Raw genomic sequence first — 24,395 nt, forward strand, 5'->3', positions numbered from 1 at the left:
CAAATCATCAACTCTAGGGGAAGGCTTACTCTCTCTATAGGCTCTGGAGGAAGGTCCTAGTTATCAGTCTTTCCATTGTCTAGGAGCTTCTCTGCCCAGGAACCTTGGGTCCAAAGGACATGCTCTGCTCCCGACGCTGCTTTCTTGGTGTTATGAGGTCCCGTCTCTCTGCTAGTTTCTCTCTTTTATGTCGCAAAAGAGATCATCTTAAGACACAATCTAATCTTGTAGATCTCACCAACATAACTGCTGTTAATTCATCTTATCAATATCATAGAAATAAGATTTACAACACATAAGAAAATCACATCAAAGGACAAAATGGTGGACAATCACACGATACTGGGAATTATGGCCTAGCCAAATTGATACACATATTTTGGGGGGACACAATTCAATCCATGATACTCCCCAATTCATTTTATGAGTAAAGCATAATTATGATACTAAAACCTGACAAAGACATTTACAAAAAGAAAATTACAAACCAATATAACTCATAAACATACAGACAAAATTCTTAGAAAAATATTAGTAAATCAAATCCAACTATATATAAAAAGAATAATACACGATGACCAAGTGGATTTTATCCCAGGAATGCAAGATGCAAGGTGTGTTTAACCCCTGAAAGTCAATCAACGTAATTTACCATATTAACAGACTATTTATATATATATATAAAATCATTTCAATGAATGTGGAAAAAAGCATTTGAAAAAAATCAACACTCAATTATGATAAAAATTCTAAGCAAACTAGGAATATAAGGGAATTTCCTCAACCTTATAAAGGGTACTCAGGAAAAATCTATAGCCAGTATCATACTCAGTGGTGAAATACTTAATATTCTCTACCTCAGAGCAGTAAAACACAAGGATGGTTTACTAATTTCCTATTACTTTCATTCAATATTGCATTCACAATCCTGTAAAGTGGAATAAGGCAAAGAAAAAAAATAAATGGCATACCTATTGGAAAAGAAAAAGTAAAGCTTTCTTTATTCTCAGACGACATAATCTGTGAGTGTGTGTGTGTGTGTGTGTGTGTAGAAAATCTAAGAAAATTAAAAATAATACCGAAACTAGTAAGCTAGGGGTTGCAAGACATCAAATTTCAAAAATTGATCGCTGTGAAATGTGCCTTTTTATACAGAAAAGCGTATAATCAGGTTGGTTCTTTTATCACTCTGGCATTAAATTACATTCCCTGAGCATCTTTGGCAGACTGCATAGGAGGGGATGACTCTGAAGCCCTGGATGTTTGATTAATTACCAGGCACATGTATACAAGATGTAAATTTTTTCTTACAATGATTCATTCTGAGCAGATGCTCTGAATTCTTATATAAGTTTTTTGTCATTAAACAACTGTACACCTGCACTGTAGCACAGATCCATATTGTAATACATGCTTCTTGCAATGGTCTCAAATCACCTCACAATTGTATATGTCTCTATAATGATTTTACACTGTTATGTTTTCATAATGTTTCTAAACCTAAACACCTATGTATAGATCGCTATTATGTACACATCTACAGTGCTTTTACACTGTTCGTAATGCTTTTAAACACCTAGGTGTAAGTCACTATTATGTATACTTCTATAATGCTTTTACACTATCATGATGTTTTTATACTGCTTTTAAATACCTATGTATAAGTCGCTTATAATGTGAAGTTAGACAATTTCTGAAGTTAGAGACAGAAGCATGTATACTTCTAAATACTCTTTAACCATTAAGTTGTTAAAAGTTGTTCTCACTTTGGAAATAGAAGACGTTTGTTATAATTAACTCCCCTAAACTGAGCTGTGAATCTGTACCATGATAATGGAATATAACATTAATCAAATCTCTAAATTAGCAAACATAAATATGTCACTAAACAATTCTCATAATTTTTAATCAAGTTGGCCTTGAAATGTATGTAGTAAACGAGAAAATACATTATGCCATAATTAGCAATAATTCATATTTCTATAAATTAGCAAAATATAAATATGTAATACAACCCATAAAACCCACTGCCGTCCAGTCAATTCTGACTCATACCAACCCTATAGGACAGAGTGGAACTGTCCCATAGGGTTTCCAAGGAGCAGCTGGTGGATTTGAACTGCTGACCTTTTATGAGCAGCCGAGCTCTTAACCACTGCAGTTCCCCACTGCAGTTCCCTTAATTGGCAATAAGACATACCAATTGTAGTTAAACGTAACAGCACATGTGGTATATAAACCCATGGAGCTCTGCCCATTTTGGAAGAAGACAGAAGCAAAAGCTGTCTTTGGCTCTCTGTCTGAAGATTGACAACCTGCAGACATACTTCTTACCACAACCACTCTCGGACCCTAGCTCAGGGGGACCTCCTCTGAGTTTGAGAGGTGGTCAAGTCTCCTTCCTGAGACCACTCGTTAAAGTCAAAAGCCCGAAGTCTAAAGATTTGGACTCTAACATTTAAACTAACATTGTAATTATCAATCCTGATTCTCCAATGGTAAATGAATGTCCTGAGGTCTTGTGTTCCTTGCTATGACAATCTTACAACAAACTAAACAAGTTTATGCATGACAAACCTGAGCATTTCTTAATTTATTCTTCAGATGAAAGCCTTCAGGGCACATATCCTCTGATAACTAATTAGAATCATATTTCTCTATCCTTACTAGGTGTATTAGTTGCCTATATTGGCTATAACGAAGTAGCACAAAATGGGTGGTTTCAAACAACATAAATTTATTTATTTATTGTAAAATTACTTCATTATTTTTTATTGTACCTTAGGTGAAGGTTTACAGAGAAAACTAGCTTCTCATTAAACAATTAATACTCATATTGTTTTGTGACATTGCTTGCCAACCCTACAGGTCAACACTCTTCCCTTCTCGACCTTAGGTTCCCCATTACCAGCTTTCCCTGCCCCCTTCTACCTTCTCGTCCTTGCCCCTCAGTTGGTGTGCCTATTTAGTTTCGTTTTGTTTTATGGGCCTGCCTAAACTTTGGCTGAAGGGTGAACCTCGGGAGTGACTTTCTTATTGAGCTAAAAGGGTGTTTGGGAGCCATACTCTCAGGGTTTCTCCAGTCTCTGTCAGACCAGTAAGTCTGGTCTTCTTTTTTTTCAATTAGAATTTTGTTCTACATTTTTTTCTCCAGCTCTGTCCAGGACCCTCTACTTTGATCCCTCTCAGAGCAGTCGGTGCCACCAGGCACCATTTCATTGTGCTGGACTCAGTCTGGGGGAGGCTGTGGTAGTTGTCATCCATTAGTCCTTTGGACTAATCTTTCCTTGTGTCTTTGGTTTTCCTCATTCTCCCTTGCTCCAGATGGGGTGGGACCAGTAGAGTATCTTAGATGGCCGCTCACAAGCTTTTAAGACCCCAGACACTACTCACCAAAGTAGAATGTAGAACATTCTAGTTTGTAGATGCATTTTCACATGGCCTTCTTCCTCTGTCTCTCTATGTCTCTTCTCTTTTACAAGGACACCACTCAGGATGGATTAGGACCCAACTTACTCCAGTATGATCTCATGTTAATTCAACTGATAACAGCTTCAAAGACCCTATTGCCAAACAAGTTCACATTCACAGGTACTGGAAGTTAGGACTTGTTATGGATTGAATTGTATCCCCCAAAATTTGTGTTGTAAATCCTAACCTCTGTCTGTGGTTATAATTCCATTTGTGAATGGGTTGTGTTTGTTATGTTAACAAGGCAGTATTAGATTATGTCAATGAGGATTAAAATTAGGTTATGTTTATTATGTTAATGAGGCAGGATTAGGGTGTATCTTGAGTTAATCTCTTTTGAGATATAAGAGATTAAACAAGCAAGCAGGAGAAGCAGAGATGGAGTAAGACAGATGCCAAGACATATGGAGAGCTCCAAGGAACCAGGAAGCAGAAGCTGAAGAGACAAGGACCTTCCTCCACAGTCAACTGCTAAAGAAAGTCTTCATCTAGAGCTGGAGCTCTGAATTTGGACTTCTAGCCTCCTAAACTGTGAGAAAAAAAATTTGTTTTTTAAAGCATCCACTTGTGGTATTTCTGTTATAGCAGCACTAGATAACTAAGACAGGAATTCAGCATAGCTTTTGGGGGGACACAATTTGATCCATAACAGTAGGTATCACTATGTCTCACTACATCAGGTCACAGGATAAAAGTTCAAGATACAAAAATCACCTGTATTTCTATATAGTAGCAACAAACAAATTGGAAATGGAATTTGTGAGGGGTCTGGTGGTCATGTCTTCCTGTCCCTCCCTCTGCTAGCTAGCACTTTTGGGTTTCAGGAACTACCACACACCCCCCAAACCCAATGGTTTTTCTAAACGTCAGCAAAGTTAAAGATATACAATCCCAGGCTGAGCGCCAAAGTATCTAAATACCACCCTCCACCCTACTCTCCCCACCCTCCACCAGGATGATCAGGTGGGAAAAATGTACCTTGCACTCAATGTAATGGGTCACGCAGGATTAGCGGTATAAAAATGGCTGGGAGAGGGATTTTTCTCCGTCTCCTCAGCTATGACGCCAGGGGGAGCACAGGTAGCAAAAGCTTACAACCCACTTACCTAAGCCTACCTGGCCAGGGGGAGACTGGCAGAAGGCAGGCTTACATTGTCTCACACCTACGATGCTGGTGGAGACAGGCACAGAAGAATTCTCTATCTGCACCAGGAAAACTTCCAAATCCAGGGAGGAACCAGCCTGTAGTTTAACTGTCCCATTTAAGTCCCTCACCTATGATACATAGCAATGTATGTGTAGATGTTTTCTGTCTGGACAGCTTTTGAGCCGGGGGACAGCTCGGTCCTGAAACTTCTTTGGTTCTATGCTGTCTGCTTCTTTTTATAAGTAATAAAACCTACTTTCCGTGTGCTAATGTGCATTCAGGCTCTGGAAGGACATGATATTCACAGAGCAATCCATATTAGTTATTAATACCCTTTTTATAATAGCCTCCTGGCTATTTAAAAATCAGGACAACCTGTGAGTACCACACATATTTGGTGTGTTGTATCACAATTTTGCCATGGTGCATCACAGAATTTAAAAAAATAATAATACTTTTTACATAAAAACCCAAAACATAGGAATAATATCAATGAAACACATGCAAAACATGAACACCAAAACCACAAAACATTTGCTTAGAAATACAGACGATGTTCATGGATTGGAAGATACAACCGTTAAAATATCAATAATCCAGAATTAATCTAAAGTTTCAACAAAATTACAATCTAAATTTCAGCAGAAATTTTTTGTGAAAATTTTCAGAAAGCTGATGCCAACACCACAATTCAAATGCATAACTTTTTCTTGATCTTTTTTATTGTCCAACTTTTTCATGCATGTGAGACAGTTGAAAATACTATGGCTTGGGTCAGGTGCACCAGTCATCAAAGTGACACCTTTGCTTTTTTAAAAACTTTAAAGAGGTCTTTTGCAGCAGATTTTTCCAATGCAGTACAGCATTTGATTTCTTGACTGCTTCTTCCATGGACATTGATTGTTGATCCAAGTAAAATGAAGTCAGTGACAACTTTAATTTCTTCATTTATTGTGATGCTATTTAGCAGTCCAGTTGTAAGGATTTTTGTTTTATGTTCAGGTGTAATCCATATGAAGGCTGTGGCCTTTGATCTTCATCAGCAAGTGCTTCAAGTCATCTTCACTTCCGGTGAGCAAGGTTATGTTATCTGTATACTGCGTGTCGTTAACGAGTCTCCCTCCAATCCTGGGACTGCATTCTTGTACATACGGTCCAGCATCTCAGATTATTTGTTCAGTATAGAGATTGAATAAGTAAAGTGAAAGGATACAACCCTGTTGTACATCTTTACTGATTTTAAACTACACAGTACCCACTTGTTCTGTCTGAATAACTGCCTCTTGATTCATGTACAGGTTCCATATGAGCACAATTAAGTGTTTTGAGATTCCCATTCTTCATCATATTATCCATAATTTGATATACATAGCCATATGCCTTTGTGTAGTTGATAAAACACAGGTAAACATCTTTCTGGTATTCTCTGCTTTCTGCCAAAATCCATCTGACATCAGCAATGCTATCCATCATTCCATGTCCTCTTCTGAATCCAGCTTGAATTTCTGGCAGTTTTCTGCCAATGTTTGGCTGCAGCAGTTTTCTTTTTTTTTTAATTTTGCTTACATGTGATATTAATAAGATTGTTTGACAATTCCCACATTCCCTTTGATTGCCTTTTTTGGGAATGGGCACAAATATAGGTCTCTTCCAGTCGACTGACCAGCTTTCCAAATATCTTGACACAAATGAATAAGTGCTTCCAGTGTTGCTTCTGTTTGTTGAAGTATCTCGGTTGCTTATTCCGTCAATTCTTGGAGCCTTGTTTATTGCCAGTGGCTTCAATGTAGCTTGAACTTCTTTCTTCAGTACCAGTGGTTCTTCACCATATGATACACACTGAAATTGCTGAATTTCAATGAATTCTTTTTGGTACAGTGACTCTGTGTATTCTTTCAGTCTTTTGATGCTTGCCACATCATTCAATTTTTTGCTTATAAAATCCTTTAGTATTGCAAATTGAGGCTTGAATTTTCTCTTTAGTTCTTTCAGCTTGAAAGACATGCCAATCTTGTTCTTCCCTTCTGGTTTTCCATCTCCAGGTCTTCGCCCGTTGCATCATAATATTTTACCGTGTCTAACTTGAGCTAGCCCCTTTGAAATCTTTTGTTCAGATCTCTTAGCTTCATCATTTCTTCTGTTCCCTCTAGCTACTCTGTGCTTAAGGGCAAGTATCAGAGTTTCTTCTGACATGCATTTTGGTCTTTTAATTCTTTCCTGTCTTTTTAATGGCATTTTAATTTCTTCATGTATGATGTCCTTGATGTTATCTGACAACTCTTCTGGTCTTTGGTCATTAGTGTTCAGTGCATCAAATCCATTCTTGAGATGGTCTCTAACTTCCATCACAAAGACTGAAAAATGCCAGATATTAGTTTTACAAGCCTCGTTTGCAGCCAGATCATGGGCATGTGGCCCAATCCTAGCCAGTGTGTTCTGAGGGAAATGCTGCTGAGGATTCATATAAAAGATTGTTCTCTCCAGTAAAAGAAATAAGTAAAAGTATATAAGCCCTTTCTATCTTTGAACAAAAGAACAATATGACTATCATGAAGGGGAAAGTTAAGAGAATGATAGAGAAGACAGTCATGAGCCTTAACAATGAGGGGACCAAATATCTCTGGACTTTCTTGCTATGTGTGCAAAATAAATCCCTACTATTCCCACCATGTTTCCTCAGGTATTCTGTTACATGTGGACAAAAGGTTGAGAACTGATACGATATTCAAGTCCTCACTATAGAGCCAGACATGTCAATTGCCTACAAAAGCAAAATAAAAAATTCTTGTGCTATTCACTTATTCACTAAAAATTTATTGAGCAACTATTTTATGTCAGGTATTATTCTAAGTGCTGGAGGTACAATAATGAACATAAGATTCACAAGATCCTGCTTACATATTAGTTAGGGAGACAGATAATAAGCAAACAAGTAAAATAAATGGGGAGTCATATAGTGATAAGTGCCATGAAGGAAAATAAAACAGTAGACAACTGAGAATTCAAGGGTATAAAAAAAAGATTATGAAAATAAATGCAGGAATTATTGTCAATAGAAACCATGCCAGGGATAAAAATCAATCTAGAAAGTAGGACACTCAGTCAGAGATAAGAATCCACAAAAATTAGTACATGGATTAATTAGCTTGGAAACACTGAGCAAAAGCAGACACTGAGTATTGAGTGAAGGAAATCATGAGATATCCAATATATGAAATAATGAGAAAACATGTAAAAAATGAAGATTGATAAAAAGTAAGCTCTGACTCGATGGCACCTAACAACAACAACAAGCTCTGATTATTAGTCATCTTCTAATGCATATATATGAAGGCTATTAACTTCTGCATTGACAAACCAGGTTAGACAAAAAATTCCATGACCGGTACTAAGCATCAGTAGTATCCATTCAAAACTGATTCCTAATCTACTCTTAGCTTCTTCTGTATCTGCTTCGTCCATTTTTTATTCTGGTTTACTTCCTGTCTCCCTTGACTGAACTCCAAAGAGAACTTGCTTGGCTAAGATGATTAGTGGTCAAGCCCCCATGAGCTCCAGAATGGAATATTTTGGGAAAGGAGAAAAAGATGCTGGCTTTGGGGCTAAACATTCTGCCAACTGAATGTTCTAGGTTTTTATGTTCAGAGGTAATCTGCCAAAGCCAGTAGGACAATTCATCTTGCACAGTCTTTCTTTTTTTAAGAAGAATGTATAGAAGAGTTAAGTTGTTAGGAGTGTCTGACTCTGACTTCCTGACTCTGAAGTCAGGAAGATCTGCTGCTTCTTACAAGCTGTGTGATGGCAGAAAAATTAACTTCTCTGATTTACTGTGAAATAAGGAATACATTATATACTTTATGGTGTTGTGAAAAGATAAAATTAAATCGCTCAGGGGCATCTCTACCTAAACATGCATAAAACTGAACACTTATTCCCTACCACCCATGTCTCAGTGTGAAAACGACTTGACTAAGAAACAACAGTGATAGCTCATCTAATTGCTTTCATGTTGCATAACCAAGATTGATATTTCTCAAACTAGAAATATTTCTCATTTTTCTCCCACTCCACCTCAAAACATGTTAAGATGTTTTCAAATGAACACAAAACCACACCTAAGTGAGCTTAAGCAAAGAACACAAAATTCAGAGGTGAAGCTGACCATGAACTTGAAAATAACGGTGATCCTCTATTGCCATTTCATTTTTGCTTTTCTCTCATTTTGGCTTCATTGCCACTGCTACAGAATAGTTTCTTCCACACAGTATGGGTTCATCACCAAGACACACACACAAAAATCTTTTCAGCATAGCTTCAGTGTAAACATAAAATCTGAAGAAGCACTCTGATTTATCTTAGGTCACTTGTCATTCCCTGGACTAAACACTGTATCCAGGTAGGTTAAATAATACATTTGGCCCAAGTTAGGTCATGTACCCACTCCTCTGATGAGGAATTGTGGTAGTAAAATTGGCATATCCCACTCAGAACTCATGGCTGTGGTGGGAGAAGAAGCAATTTTGCAAAGAATAGAGGTGCTTTTAGTAGAAAGGGGAAAGGGACCTAGGTATAAAAAAAATATGCCCCTTTAAGTTCTAGTTTTGAGTTGGTTTGTTTTTAGGAGAAGATGGCCACCAAGTCGAGATGCAGTATAGAATGAATAGGTAATTATTTTAATACTATCCTGCAGTTGTGATGTAATATATTATAATATAATATAGATCTACAAATAAGCAATTAGTAAGTTTGATTAAATTAAGTCTTCATAGAATAAAGTGTTATATAAATATAGTAAGTTTTGAGCACTTAATGTGCACTACGGCAGTGTTCTAAGTGCTTTCTATCCTTTAACCCATTTAAAGCTACCATGAATAGTAGCTTTAAGGCATCTAGTTTTATATTTATATAAAATTGACCCACTGTCTTGATTAATGTTAGCAAAAATATGTAGGATCAATAATTTAGATATAACCAAAAATATTACCTTTTCCAAATAATTTCTCACATCGTGCATCAAGATCATGGCAGTCTCCATCATAACACAAAAATTGGTTGTTTTTGCATAAATGTCCATTGTGTATAGTTACATCAGGATCACAGGATGCTGAACTTCCATTACAAAACTCTGGAATGTCACATTCAGGATGCACACGGGGCCTACATTCAAAACCTGATTCAGCAATCTAACAGAAATTAGAATATACAAAATACAATGTTATATGTAAGATTGTTATGTGTATCAATATTTATTTCAAGGTTGTATTAATTCCATTTATGCTTTGATGGTCTATTCATTAATGTTTATTAAGTACATCTCTAATGTAAGGCATTATGCTACGCATCCTAAAAAATAAATTTAATATTATTAACCAAAGCAAGAAATAAGACACATGTACAAAAAAAAAGGTATAGCACAAATGTGATGTGATGAGAGTCAAAGTTTTATTTGTGTTTTCACTGTAACAGAGAAAAGATTACTTTTAGCTTGGGAAAATTACTCCTTCTGGTGAAAACAGTATAATTCAATCAATTTCCAAATAAAATACACCTATTCAAACCATCTTCCACGTGTCCGTCAGTTTGTCGCACTGTGGTGCCCTGCAAGTTGCTGTAATGCTGGAACTTGGGCCACTGGTATTCAAATACCAGCAGAGTCACCCATGGTGGGCAGGTTTCAGCTGGGCTTCCAGACTAAGACAGACTAGGAAGAAGGAACCAGAGGTCCACTTCTGAAAAGAATTAGCCAATGAAAACCTTGTGAGTAGAACCGGAACACTGTCTGATACAGTGCCGGAAGATGAGCGCCTCAGGTTGGAAGGCACTAAAAATAGGACTGGGGAAGAGCTGCCTCCTCAAAGTAAAGTTGAACTTAATGACGTGGATGAAGCGAAGCTTTTGGGACCTTCATTTGTTGATGTGACACGACTCAAAATGAGAAGAAAGAGCTACAAACATCCATTAATAATAGGAACATGGAATGTACGAAGTATGAATCTTGGAAAACTGGAAATCATCCAAAATGAAATAGAATGCATAAACATTGATATCCTAGACTTTAGTGAGCTGAAATGGACTGGTATTGGCCATTTTGAAACAGACAATCATATGTTCTATTATGCCAGGAATGACAACTTGAAGGGGAATGGCATTGCATTCACTGTCAAAAAGAACATTTCAAGAAGTACAATGCTGTCAGTAATAGGAATAATATTCGCACACCTACAAGGAAGACCAGTTAGTATTCAAATTTACACACCAACCACTGAGGTCAAAGATGAAGAAACTGAAGATTTTTACCAGCTTCCGCAGTCTGAAATTGAATGAACATGCAATCAGAATGCATTGATAATTACTGGTGATTGGAATGCGAAAGTTAGAAAGAAAGAAGGATTGGTAGTTGGAAAATATGGCCTTGGTAATAGAAACATTGTTGGAAATTGCATGATACAATTTTGCAAGAACAACAACTACTTCATTACAAATACCTTTTTTCAGCAACATAAATGGTGACTATACACCTTGCCAGATGGAATACACAGGAAACAAATTGACTACATCTATGGAAAGAGACAATAGAAAAGCTCGATATCATCAGTCAGAACAAGTCCAGGGGCCAACTGCAGAACAGACCATCGATTGCTCATATGCAAGTTCAAGTTGAAGCTGAAGAACAAGTCCACGAGACCAAAATACAACCTTGAGTATATTCCACCTGAATTTAGAGACCATATCAAGAATAGATTTGACTTGTTGAACACTAGTGACTGAAGATCAAACCAGATGTGGGATGACATCAAGGACATTACACATGAAGAAAGCAAGAGGTCATTAAAAAGACACGAAAGAAAAGACTAAAATGGGTGTCAGAAGAGACTCTGAAACTTTCTTTTGAACAATAAGTAGCTAAAGCAAAAGGAAGAAATGATGAAGTAAAAGAGCTGAACAGAAGATTTCAAAGGGCAGCTCGAGAAGACAAAGTATTATAATGACACGTGTGCAAAGACCTGGATATAGAAAACTAAAAGGGAAGAACACAGTTGGCATTTCTGAAGCTGAAAGAACTGAAGAAAAAATTCAAGCCTCAAGGTGCAATATTGAAGGATTCTGTGGGGAAAATATTAAACAGCATAGGAAGTATCAAAAGAAGATGAAAAAAATACAGAGGCACTATACCAAAAAGAATTGGTCGATGTTCATTTTTTTCAGGAGGTAGCATATGATCAGGAACTGATGGTACCGAAGGAAGAGGTCCAAGCTTCACTGAAGTCACTGGCAAAAAACAAGCCTCCCGGAATTGATGGAATACCAATTGAGATGTTTCAACAAACAGATGCAGCGCTGGAAGTGCTCACTTGTCTATGCCAAGGAATCTGGAAGACTGCTGCCTGGCCAGCCAATTGGAAGAGATCCATATTTATGCCTATTCCCAAGAAAGGTGATCCAACTGAATGCAGCAATTATCAAACAATATCATTAATATCGCATGCAAGTAAAATTTTGCTTAAGAACATTCAAAAGTGGCTGCAGCAATACATCAACAGGGAACTGCCAGAAATTCAAGGTGGATCCAGAAGATGATGTAGAACCAGGAATATAATAGCTGATGTCAGATCCTGGCTGAAAGCAGAGAATACAAGAAAGCTGTTTACCTGTGTTTTATTGACTGTGCAAAGTCATTCGACTATCTGGATTATAACAAATTATGGATAACATTGTGAACAATGGGAATTCCAGAACACTTCATTGTGCTCATGAGGAAGCTGTACATAAATCAAGTGGCAATTGTTTGACCAGAATAAGGGGAAACTGCATGGTTTAAAGTCAGGAAAGGTGTGCGTCAGGGTTGTAGCCTTTTTACCACAGCTATTCAATCTGTATGCTTAGCAAATAATTCGAGAAGCTGAACTATATGAAAAGAACGGGGCATCAGGTTTGGAGGAAGACTAATTAACAACTTGCATTATGCAGATGACACATCCTTTCCTTCTGAAAGTGAAGAGGACTTGAAGTACTTACTGATGGTGATCAAAGACCACAGCCTTCAGTATGGATTACACCTCAACATAAAGAAAACAAAAATCCTCACAACTGGACCAATAGGCAATGTCATGATAAATAGGGAAAAGATAGATGTTGTCAAGGATTTCATTTTACTTGGAACCACAATCAACACCCACAGAAGCAGCAGTCAAGAAATCAAAAGGCGCGTTGCATTTGGCAAATCTGCTGCAAAGGACATCTTTATAAAGTGTTGAAAAGCAAAGATGTCACCTTGAAGACTAAGGTGCACCTGACCCAAGCCATGGTATTTTCAATTCCATCATATGCATGTGAAAGCTGGACAATGAATAAGGAAGACCAAAGAATTGACGACTTTGAATTGTGGTGTTGGTGAAGAACATCGAACTGTCAAAAGGATGAACAAATCTGTCTTGGAAGAAATACAACCAGAATGCTCCTTGGAAGCAAGGTTGGAGAGATTGCATCTTACATACTTTGGACATGTTGTCAGGTGGGATCAGTCTCTGGAGAAGGACATCATGCTTGGCAAAGTAGAGAGTCAGTGAAAAAGAGGAAGACCCTAACAAGATGGGCTGACACAGTGGCTGCAACAACGGGCTCAAGCATAATGATTGTGAGCATGGTGCAGTACCGGGCAGTGGTTCATTCTGTGGTACACGGGGTGGATGTGGGCCAGAACCGCCTGGAAGGCACCTAACAACAACAACATGATTGCTATGAGTCAGCATTGACTCAATGACGAGTTTTTTGTTTTTGTTTTTATAATCCAGGAATCCTACTCCATATAAGTATAGAGACCTAAAAATAATGACATGAACAGACATATGCACACTTGTTGTCATTGCTGCCTTATTCACAATAACAAATAAATGGAAATAACCAAAGTGCCCATCAACAGATGAATGGACAAGCAAATAGTGGTACATACATACAATGGAATACTTACACAACCATAAAGAACAATGATGAGTTGCAAAACATACTATAACATGGACGGACCTGAAGGGCATAATGCTAAGTGAAATAAGTCAAGCACAAAAGGACAAATATTGGGTGATTCCTCTTTTGTAAGAAGACAAGAATAGGTAGAGAGAGACCAGTGTTCATTGGTGGTTAACAGGGAGAGGAGGGGGAGGGGAAAGTACATTTTAGATCATAGAGACTTGTATTATTTGTTAGTGATGGGAAAAGTGACACCGAATGTGGATGTAGTGAGCACAGACAACCAAAATAAAAACGAATGTTTGAGCACATATGGATGGGTGTAGGCATGTTGGTATACAGGTAGCTACAGGTGTGTACATAGGTGAGAACAGAAATTTGTATCTAAAGGTATGTGTAAATACAAATATGTGAATGCAGTCACATATATTCATTGAAGAAACAAATACCGATACTCCTCGGACATAATCAAACACTTTCCAGCATTCGTTTTCTGGGTTTAAAAGCTTAGGACCATAGTCTTTATGGGACAATTCAATCAATTGACATAATATAGTTCACAAAAATCATGATCTGCATCCTAATGAAGTGAGTAACGTCTGGGGTATTAAAAACTTGTGAGCAGCCATCTAAGACACAACTACAGGTCTCTACTCTCCACGACCAAAACAGTAAGAACGTAACCAAATGCTCAGAGAATAAACAAATCTACATGAGCCACAGCCTCATCTATCATGAGACCAGAAGAACTAGATAGTATCCAGGTACCACCACTGACCCTTCTGACCAGGTCACAATAGATGGTCCTGGATAGAATGGCAGAAAAATAAGGAGCAGAACTCAAACTCTTATTTAAAAAAAAAAGTCCAGACACACTGGAACAGTATTGAAGAGAGGATTCCCTAAACTATTGCCCTGAGGCATACTTTAAACCTAGAACTAAGCCTATTCCCTGAGATTACCTTTTAACAAAATAGCAGAGTGGCACACAAAATAAAGGACTTTAACCCATAAGATCAGTGCTCTACCTAAAAACCACCAATATGAGACCAAAAGGTCAACAACTACTCAAGTAAAGATCACTATGTCCAGCAAAAGTATGAGCAATGAGCCAATGTCATTACACACACACACACACACACACACACACACACACACACACATACACACATAGGGTCACTATAAGTCTAAATTGACTTGATGGCAACAGGTTTGGTTTGGTAGAGAGAGAGAGATTTATTTCAAGAAATTGGATCATGCAATTGTGGGGGCTGGCAAGCCCCAAATCTGTAGGTCAGGTGACAGGCTAGAGACTCCTGTAGTCTTGTGTCCCAAAGTTTATAGGTCACGTAATAGGAAAAGTGAGGAATTTTGGCAAAATGTTTAATTACAGTCTAGAGGCAGAATATACCCCACAGAAACTCTCTTCATGTCTTTAAGGCCTTCGACTGATCAGATGAGGTCCAGCCACATTGTGGAGGGTACACATGATTTCATCACAAGTAAAAAAAAAAAAAAAAAGGAGTCCCTGAGTGGTGCAAATGATCAACATGCTCAGCTGCTAACTGAGAGGTTGGAAGTTTGAGTCCACCCAGAGAAACCTGGTCATCTACTTCTGAGAAGGTAGCCATTAAACACTGTATGGTGTCACACACGGGGTCACAGTGAGTCTAAGTAAGTCAACTCAACACCAACTAGTACGGTAACTACTTCATAACAGTATTTAGATTAGTGTTTGACCAAACAACTGAGCAACATAACTTAGCAAGTTAACACATAAAATTAACCATCAGAAGGGATTTTACTATCAAGAACTTGTGACAAATATACTGGACGAGATGAAAAGGAAAACATGGGGCAGTATAATAACATCCTCACTATTTAGACTAAAATGCGATCTTTTGGTCAAGTGAACATAGTTTAAATTCTGTACTAACACTTAACCACTACGCCACCAGGGTTTCCTTTTTTTTTTTTTTGTACTAACATGTAGGTAGCATTTGTAAAGAGTTCCCTCTAGTGAGTTTCATTCTCTATACTGTTATGGAAAACTGTTGTATATTTCAACTACATAACCACAGATATCTACTACCATCAATAATATTTTTATTTATAAAATATAAACACTGAAGAGAGTGAATGAAAACAGCCCATTTTAATGGAGATATGCTGTATGGAAAAATACTATATTGGCTCTCAATCACAGCTTAAAGAACAGCAGCATAAAATTAGTGAGAAAAATAGAAATAGAAGGAGGCCCAAGCCAGCAAAAGTTCTCAAAACCATATATTTGATCCTGAACTTAATATCACTTTCTTCATTTGAAAAGTAATTTTCTTTGACATACAGCTGTAATTTTAAGTGTTCTAAAGAGCTTTATGTTAGTACCTACGATATATTATAATTTTTGTTCATAATTATGTTCATAAACTTAAGTCTTACCTGACAGTTCTTGCAGCATAATCCTGTATCACAGTGTGCTCCTGGTTTCAGTGTACAAGTATGAGGATCACAACAGCTATCAGGTCCACATTCCTATGAATGAGCGGAATGTACAGGTAAAAATACAGAAAGACAATATAAGTTTTGGTAGGGCTTATATTTTCTGGGCTTATTTTTTGAGATTTGGGGAAGGAGATAAATGCCGTTAAAGTTTATAGATTTCAGCATCTCTAAACAATTAAAATATTAATGTAGGACTTTTACTTCAGGTCATAAGAAAGTAACCGGTACCACATTTATGCTCCTACCCAATTCAGACAACTGGGCAAAATATATGAAGCAACTTTTTTTTTCAAAAGTGGATAACAAATAAAGCAGGATTGTGATCCCTTAAAGAAACAAATGAGGTAAGCCCTAAATCACTAGCTTTCTGCCTAGAGGTATTTTCCCAAGCAGAGCATAATGATCTCACTGACTTGAGATGGCAGAGAATGGGAGTTTGAGGTGGCTGAATTAGTGGAGCAGATTATTGGTGAACAATAAGCCACATAAAGAAAGAGATCCAGAATTCTGATTAGGGGTCATCTTGAGCCTCTGGTTGAGTTGTATATACATAACAAAGAAAAACTGGCAAGGGAAAAAGTAACTGTCAGAATGCTGAAAGCAGCAAAATCCCAAGACATCTGAGCTAAGAGACATTTGGGTTCTGACAAGCCAGAATGGAGAGTCCTCAATGAACAGCCGGTGCATTCAGTACAGACTTGGGAGAGTTTAGCTGTAATATAATATGAAACCAACTCTAGAGGGAAAGTTACCTTAAAGCACCCTAAAAAGTCTTAAAGGTAAGCTTCAAAAAGAGAAAGCTGGTCAACAAGTAACTTAAATGTGGCCAGAACATAGTCAAATTCTTTTTAAAGGAGAACAAATAAATTCAAGTATTAAACAGCATAACAGTCATAATAGCTAGTATTCAATTTTAAAAAATCACACATGATAAAAAGCCAAAGAAATGTGATCCACAACAAAGTGAAAACATCAGTCAATAGAATAAGACCCATAAATCACAGACATGATAGAATTAACAGACAAGACCTTAAAACAGCTGTTATGAACATGTTCTAGGATTTGAGGTAAAATATGAACAAAATGAGAGGAGTAATGAAACTGAAGATAAACCAAATGAAATTTCTAGAGCTGAAAAATACAATATGTAAAATAGAAAATGGCAGTTCTACCCTGTCCTATAGTGTCACTAAAAGTCAGAATTGACTGAATGGCAACAGGTTTGGTTTTTGGTTTTAAAATAGAAGAACTCTCTAGAGAGTTTAAAAGCATATTGGACACTTTAGAAAAACTTAAATGGCCTTGAAGATTCTGCAATGAAAACTCTTCAAACAGAAGTAAAGAGAGAGAAAATGCACACACACACAAAATCAGAGACTCCATGAATTGCAAAGCAATAACAAGCATATCTAATACATGTGTTATTACAGTCCCAAAATGTTGTAGGGGGAGGAGGGAGAAGGTGTAGGTGGAAAAAATATATAAAAACGATGGCTGAAAATTTTCCAAATTTGACATATACTAAAACTCTACAGATCCAAGAAACTAATCAAACCCCAAGTAGCACAAATATGAAGAGAACTGTATCTATGCACTTCATAATCAATTGGTTAAAATCAAAGATAAAGAGACTATCTTGAAAGCTGCCAGGAAAAAAAAAAAATAAGTGTAAGAATTACTACTGACTTCTAATCTGAAACAATGTAAGCAAGAAGACAATAGATTTCCTCTTTACAGAACCCCAAGGGGAGGTGGGGACTATAAGCATAGAATTCTATAACCAACAAACTTATCTTTTGAAAATGAAGATAAAAGGAAAATATTTTCAGGCAGAGCCAACATGGCACAATAGACAGAAGCACCATGCCATTCCTCTGCATCAAAGACCCAAAAAGCTAAGTAAAACAGATACAGATGTCAATTCTGGAACCCTAAGTACCAAATGAAGGAATAAAGAACTCAATCAAGCACCAAATGGAATAAGAAACCGAAAGAGAAGAGAAAATGAGGACAGCTACAGAGTGGAGGTCCCCTACCAGCTAACATGGCACAGATTTGCCATCTTGGACTACAGCCACCAAGGAATGCAGACAGGGATTACAGGAAGGCAGCTTCATGGAGTTCCCAACAGGAGACAGAGCACCCAGTAACCAGGAATTCATGCTTTCCCACTACCCCCTGCCATCCCTTTTCCCTGTATGAGGCCTCCGCCACTTTCCAGCAGGCCATAGTCACTCAGCCAGGGAGACAAGAGCTCACTGCCAACCAAATTCTCCATCTTGGACCTCCAACACCAAAGACTGCAGACAAGGACTACAGGAAGGCAACTTCACAGAGCTCCCAACAGGAGACAAAGCACCCAGTAGCCAGGGATACGAGCGTTCCCACCCCCCACCATTCTTCTCTGTATATGGCCCCCACTTCTTTCCAATGGAGCACAGTCGCTTGGCTGGAGAGACATCAGCTCACTCTTGCTGGGGTCCGCTCCACCCCCACCAGCCAGCCCCTTCAGAGATATTTTTTTATTTGTTGTTGTTGTTTTTTGTTGTGTGATTTGGGGGTGGGAGGCTTTTTTCTTTCCTCTCTCTCTCTCTTCCTTTCTCCTGCCCAGCTAGCCCTGTGTGCCATGCCTCCCCCCACCCCCTCCTTTTTTTTCTTTTTCTCTTTTTATTGTGCTTTAGGTGAAAGTTTACAGTTCAAGTTAATTTCTTACACAAAAATTTATACACATATTGTTATGTGACACTAGTTGCAATCCCTATAATGTGACAGCACGCTCCCGCTTTCCACCTCAGGCTCTCTGTGTCCATTCAACCAGTTTCTCTCCCTTCCTGCCTTTTCATCCTGCCTCCAGACAGGAGCTCCACATTTGGTGTCATGTATCTGACTGAACTAAGAAGCACACTCTTCACGAGCGTTATTTTATATTTTATACTCCAGCCTAATTTTTTTCTGAAGAGCGGGCTTTGGGAGTGGTTTTAGTTTGGGGTTAACAGAGCATCTGGGGGCCATGGCTTCAGGGGTTCCTCCAGTCTCAGTCAGACCATTAAATCTCAGCTTTTTAAATGAATTTGAGTTCTGCTCCACACATTTCTTCTGCTCTGTCAGGGACTGTGTATTGTGTTCCCTGCCAGGTCAGGCATTGATAGTAGCTGGGCACCATCTAGTTCTTTTGGCCTCCGGCTGATACAGTTTCTGGTTTATGTGGCCCTTTTACCACTTGGGCTAATATTTTTCCTGTGTTTTAGGTGTTCGTTTTCCTTTGCTCCAAGTGGGTTGGGATCAATTGATGCATCTTAGATGGCCAATGCCACTCACCAAAGTGGGATGCAGAACATTTTCTTAGTAAACTTTGTTATGCCAATTGACCTAAATGTCCCTGTCCCATTCCCTTCTTGATGGGCTGTGATTTTTTGGTTTGTTTGCTTTGTTCTTTTTCTTTCTTTCTTTTTTTTTTCTGTTTCTACTCTCTTTCTCCTTTCTTTCTCCCACCTGCACAGCCCTGTGCACTGCCCCCACCCCTTCTCTAGGGACCATGCTGCACCGCTCCACTGCAGAGTCACTGCACGTGGCCTCCCCAGGTCTGCGCCGCCATCACTGACTGGCTCCCTCGGTGCCATTTTGTTTGTTTTTTCTTTCTGGGGGGGTGTTGTTTCTTTTCTCTTTCTCTCTTCCTTCCATTCCTTTCTCCCATCCACCTAGCCCCCCTTTGCACAGACCCCCACTTCCTGGGAGGCTGAGCTGTGCCATTCGACTGGAAAGCCTCTGGCTCATGGCCTCCCTGGGTCCGCACTGTCAAAACTCATCAGCCTGTGCAGTGAAAAGTGAGTGCATTTTATTTTATGTAGATTATACTCCAATAAAATTAATCTTTAAAAAATGAAGAAGAGGGTAGGGCCAAGATGGCTGACTAGGTAGAAGCTACCTTGGATTCCTCTTGCAACAAAGACTTGGAAAAACAAGTGAATCGATCACATACATGACAATCTACGAACCCTGACCATCAAACACAGATCTAAAGAGTTGACCTGAGTGACAGAGACTCAGCCATGCAAGCAGGCTGCACATGAAGTGGCTAACGAGAGAACAAGCAACCACTGGGAAGCAGCAACTGTTTTCAGAGCCTGCAGCGAGCGTCCAAGTCAGAAAACCTTGGTGCCGGGCTTTGGACTGGGCGCAGGGGAGCTGAGCACGGCATCCTGAGACGGCGAAAACACAGGACACAGCCCTAGGCCCCAGAAGCAACCTCGGGGGAAGCCCAGCCAGTTCACGCAGGCAGCGCAGCAATGCGGCTGACAGGAGGAGAAGTCACCAGGAGGCAGTGACTGGTTTTGGAGCCTGGAGTGCAGCATCCCAGCCGGGGAACCTTGGCGCTGGGCTTTGGACTGGGAGAGGAGGAACTAACTGAGGCTTCTGAGACAGCACAAGCACGGGACGCGGGCCTGACCCTTGGGGGCAATCTTTACCCAGCCAGTGCACACAGGCTACACAACCCTCGGGAATCTCAGATAAAACAGTCATCACCAAGCAATATAAGTAACTTTGTCTATATTCCTGGGTGCCACTCTCTCCTATCTATCTGATCCCTCCCCTTCCCTTCCCATGTGGCTTCATTAACATTAGAATTTCCTGGGCCAGAGACTGAAGTGCTCTGTGGTTTTTTTTTGTTTTTGTTTTTTTCTCTTTTCCTAACCCATTCTTCTGGCCTGAGAGAAGCAGCTACAAAAAAACCAGGGACCAAAAATCCTTCCCTGACTTCCCAAAATTGGACTAAAAATACAGGAACCAGCTCCAGCCAAGCTTATGAGATCCACAGTCTTGGGCTTTCATCCCTACAGGGAACAAGGTGGCTATTATAATGCAAGGGCAATTCTGATAGTGATCTGACTATAATTGTTTTAGCAGACTACTGGAAAGACAAGTTTCCCAGGTCTGATATCTCTGCCTATTAAACAGAGCCCTCACTGACCCACAACAGGGAACTGAGGGCTAAAGCTCCACCCAAACCACCTAGCCTCCTGCCATAGGGGTCTGAGGATAGTGACATGTACCAATCTGTAGAGGTACATGCACTGGGTGCCTAAGGTACAGCTGCAGAGCCCACCCACAAAACTGCTTTAGGAATAGAGACACACCTACCTCACTGGCACTTGGGGGAAGCCTGTCAGCATCCTGCCTCCCCCCTCCCCCCGCCGGCCCGGAGTGTGACCCCCTGCTGCTACTAGAATCTGGTGCACACAACTATCACCACTACTCCTCTAAGTGAATAGGTGACAGTCTACACCACACACTTGGTGACCCAAAATCAGATTCTACTCAAGAATAATGAATGGACTCTTAGGCTTATATATCTGGTAACAGCCCAAACCAGCTGGTAATAGGTCATAAGTGAGTAAAGGGCTACAACAATCAAGACAGCGCAACCTACTAGCCCATCTACGTATACTGAAAGAAAACAAAACAAGATAAGACTCAGTGACCAAATATAAAATAAATCATTATAATATCTTATAGAGGGCTCGGAGACAGCAGTCGATATCAAACCACATAAAGAAGCAGACCATGATTGCTTCTACAACTCCTCAAATTAAAGAATCAAAATCTTTCCCAAATGAAGATACAATCCTGGAATTGCCAGATGCAGAATATAAAAAACTAATTTACAGAATGCTTCAAGACATCAGGGACGACCTCAGAAATGAAATAAGGCAATCTACAGAAAAAACCAAGGAACACACTGATAAAGCAGTTGAAGAAATCAAAAAGATTATTCAAGAACATAGCAGAAAAATTAATAAGCTCAAGAATCCATAGACAGCATTCAGAAACCCAAAAGATTAACAGTAAAATTACAGAATTAGACAACTCAATAGGAAGTCAGAGGAGCAGAATCGAGCAATTGGAATGCAGAGTGGGGGAGGTGGAGGATAAGGCAATTGACACCAATATAGTTGAAGAAAAATCAGATAAAAGAATTAAAAAAAATGAAGAAACCCTAAGAATCATGTGGGACTCTATCAAGAAGAATAACTTGCATGGGATTGGAGTCCCAGAACAGGGAGGGATAACAGAAAATACAGAGAGAATAGTTGAAGATCTGTTGGCAGAAAACTTCCCTGACATCACGAAAGACAAAAGGATATCTATCCAAGATGTTCATCAAACCCCATTTAAGATTGATCCAAAAAGAAAATCACCAAGACATATTATCATCAAACTTGCCAAAATCAAAGATAAAGAGAAAATTTTAAAAGCAGCCAGGGATAAGAAAGGTCTCCTACAAAGGAGAATCAATAAGAATAAGTTCAGACTACTCAGCAGAAACCATGCAGTCAAGAAGGTAATGGGATGACATATACAGAGCACTGAAGAAGAAAAACTGCCAGCCAAGGATCATTTATCCAGCAAAACTCTCTCTCAAATATGAAGGCAAAATTAAAAAATTTACAGATAAACACAAGCTTAGAGAATTTGCAAAAACCAAACCAAAGCTACAAGAAATACTAAAGGAAATTGTTTGCTCAGAAAATCAATAACATCAGATAACAACACAACACAAGGTCACAGAACAGAACATCCTGATATCAACTCAAATCAGGAAATCACAAAAACAAATTAAGATTAATTTTAAAAAGAAAAAAACACTCAAAACAGAGAACCTTTGAAGTCAGTATGTAAAAGATCACAATAATCAAAAAAAAAATCAAAAGGAGGGACTAAGTACAGGAGGCACAGAACTGCCATATGGAGAGGAAAACAAGGCGAAATAGAATGATACAAGCTAGGGTTTTACTTAGAAAAATAGGGGTAAATATTAAGGTAACCACAAAGAGGTCTAACAAGTCCATAACTCAAAATAAAAACCAAGAAAAACATAACGACTCAGCAAACATAAACATGACTACTATGAAAATGAACACAATTTACAAAGACAAACGTCTCAGCACAAAAACGTAAGTGGAAAAATGAAATTGTCAACAACACACACAAAAAGGCATCAAAATGACAGCACTAAACACATACTTATCTATAATTACACTGAATGTAAATGGACTAAACGCACCAATAAAGAGACAGAGAGTCTCGGACTGGATAAAGAAACATGATCCGTCTATATGCTGCCTACAAGAGACACACCTTAGACTTAGAGACACAAACAAACTAAAACTCAAAGGATGGAAAAAAATATATCAAGCAAACAACAATCAAAAAAGAGCAGGAGTAGCAATATTAATTTCTGACAAAATAGACTTCAAAGTTAAATCTACCACAAAGGATAAAGAAGGACATTACATAATGATTAAAGGGACAATTGACCAGGAAGATATAACCATAGTAAATATTTATGCACCCAATGACAGGGCTGAAAGATACATAAATCAAATTTTAACAGAACTGAAAAGTGAGATAGACACCTCCACAATTATAGTAGGAGACTTCAACACACCACTTTTGGAGAAGGACAGGACTTCCAGTAAGAAGCTCAGTAGAGACACGGAAGACCTAATTGCTACAATCAACCAACTTGACCTCATAGACTTATAACGAACACTCCACTCAACAGCTGCAAATTATACTTTTTTTTCTAGAGCACATGGAACATTCTCTAGAATAGGTCACATATTAGGTCATAAAACAAACCTTTGCAGAATCCAAAACATCGAAATATTATAAAGCATTTTCTCAGACCACAAGGCCATAAAAGTGGAAATCGATAACAGAAAAATCAGGGAAAAGAAATCCAATATTTGGAAACTGAACAATACCCTGCTCAAAAAAGACTGGGTTATAGAAGACATTAAGGAGGGAATAAAGAAATTCAAAGAATGCAACAAGAATGAAAACATTTCCTATCAAAACCTCTGGGACACAGCAAAAGCAGCACTCAGAGGTCAATTCATATCGATAAATGCACACATACATAAAGAAGAAAGAGCCAAAATCAGAGAACTGTCCCTACAACTTGAACAAATAGAAAGTGAGCAACAAAAGAATCCATCAGGCACCAGAAGAAAACAAATCATAAAAATTAGAGCTGAACTAAAGGAATTAGAGAACAGAAAAATAATTGAAAGAATTAACAAAGCCAAAAGCTGGTTCTTTGAAAAAATTAGCAAAATTAATAAACCATTGGTCAGACTGACTAAAGAAATACAGGAAAGGACACAAATAACCCGAATAAGAAACGAGATAGGCCATATCGCAACAGACGCAACTGAAATTAAAAGAATCATATCAGATTATTACGAAAAATTGCACTCTAACAAATTTGCAAACCTAGAAGAAATGAATGAATTCCTAGAAAAAC

The 24,395-nt window shown here is 38.5% G+C and overlaps 1 protein-coding gene across 1 annotated transcript in view; it reads right to left on the reverse strand.

The window, feature by feature from the left end:
* Positions 1-24,395, reverse strand: part of LOC126065536 (disintegrin and metalloproteinase domain-containing protein 32-like) — a 157,860-nt gene that overhangs the window by 41,802 nt on the left and 91,663 nt on the right. The window contains exons 13-14 of the mRNA XM_049865634.1: positions 16,025-16,117; positions 9,603-9,801 (exon numbers count right to left, since the gene is read on the reverse strand). Of these exons, the coding sequence (XP_049721591.1) occupies positions 9,603-9,801; positions 16,025-16,117 (292 nt within the window). The remainder of the gene's footprint in view (positions 1-9,602; positions 9,802-16,024; positions 16,118-24,395) is intronic.

The sequence above is a fragment of the Elephas maximus genome, chromosome 22 (genome assembly GCF_024166365.1).
Source record: "Elephas maximus indicus isolate mEleMax1 chromosome 22, mEleMax1 primary haplotype, whole genome shotgun sequence".
Lineage (NCBI taxonomy): Eukaryota > Metazoa > Chordata > Mammalia > Proboscidea > Elephantidae > Elephas > Elephas maximus.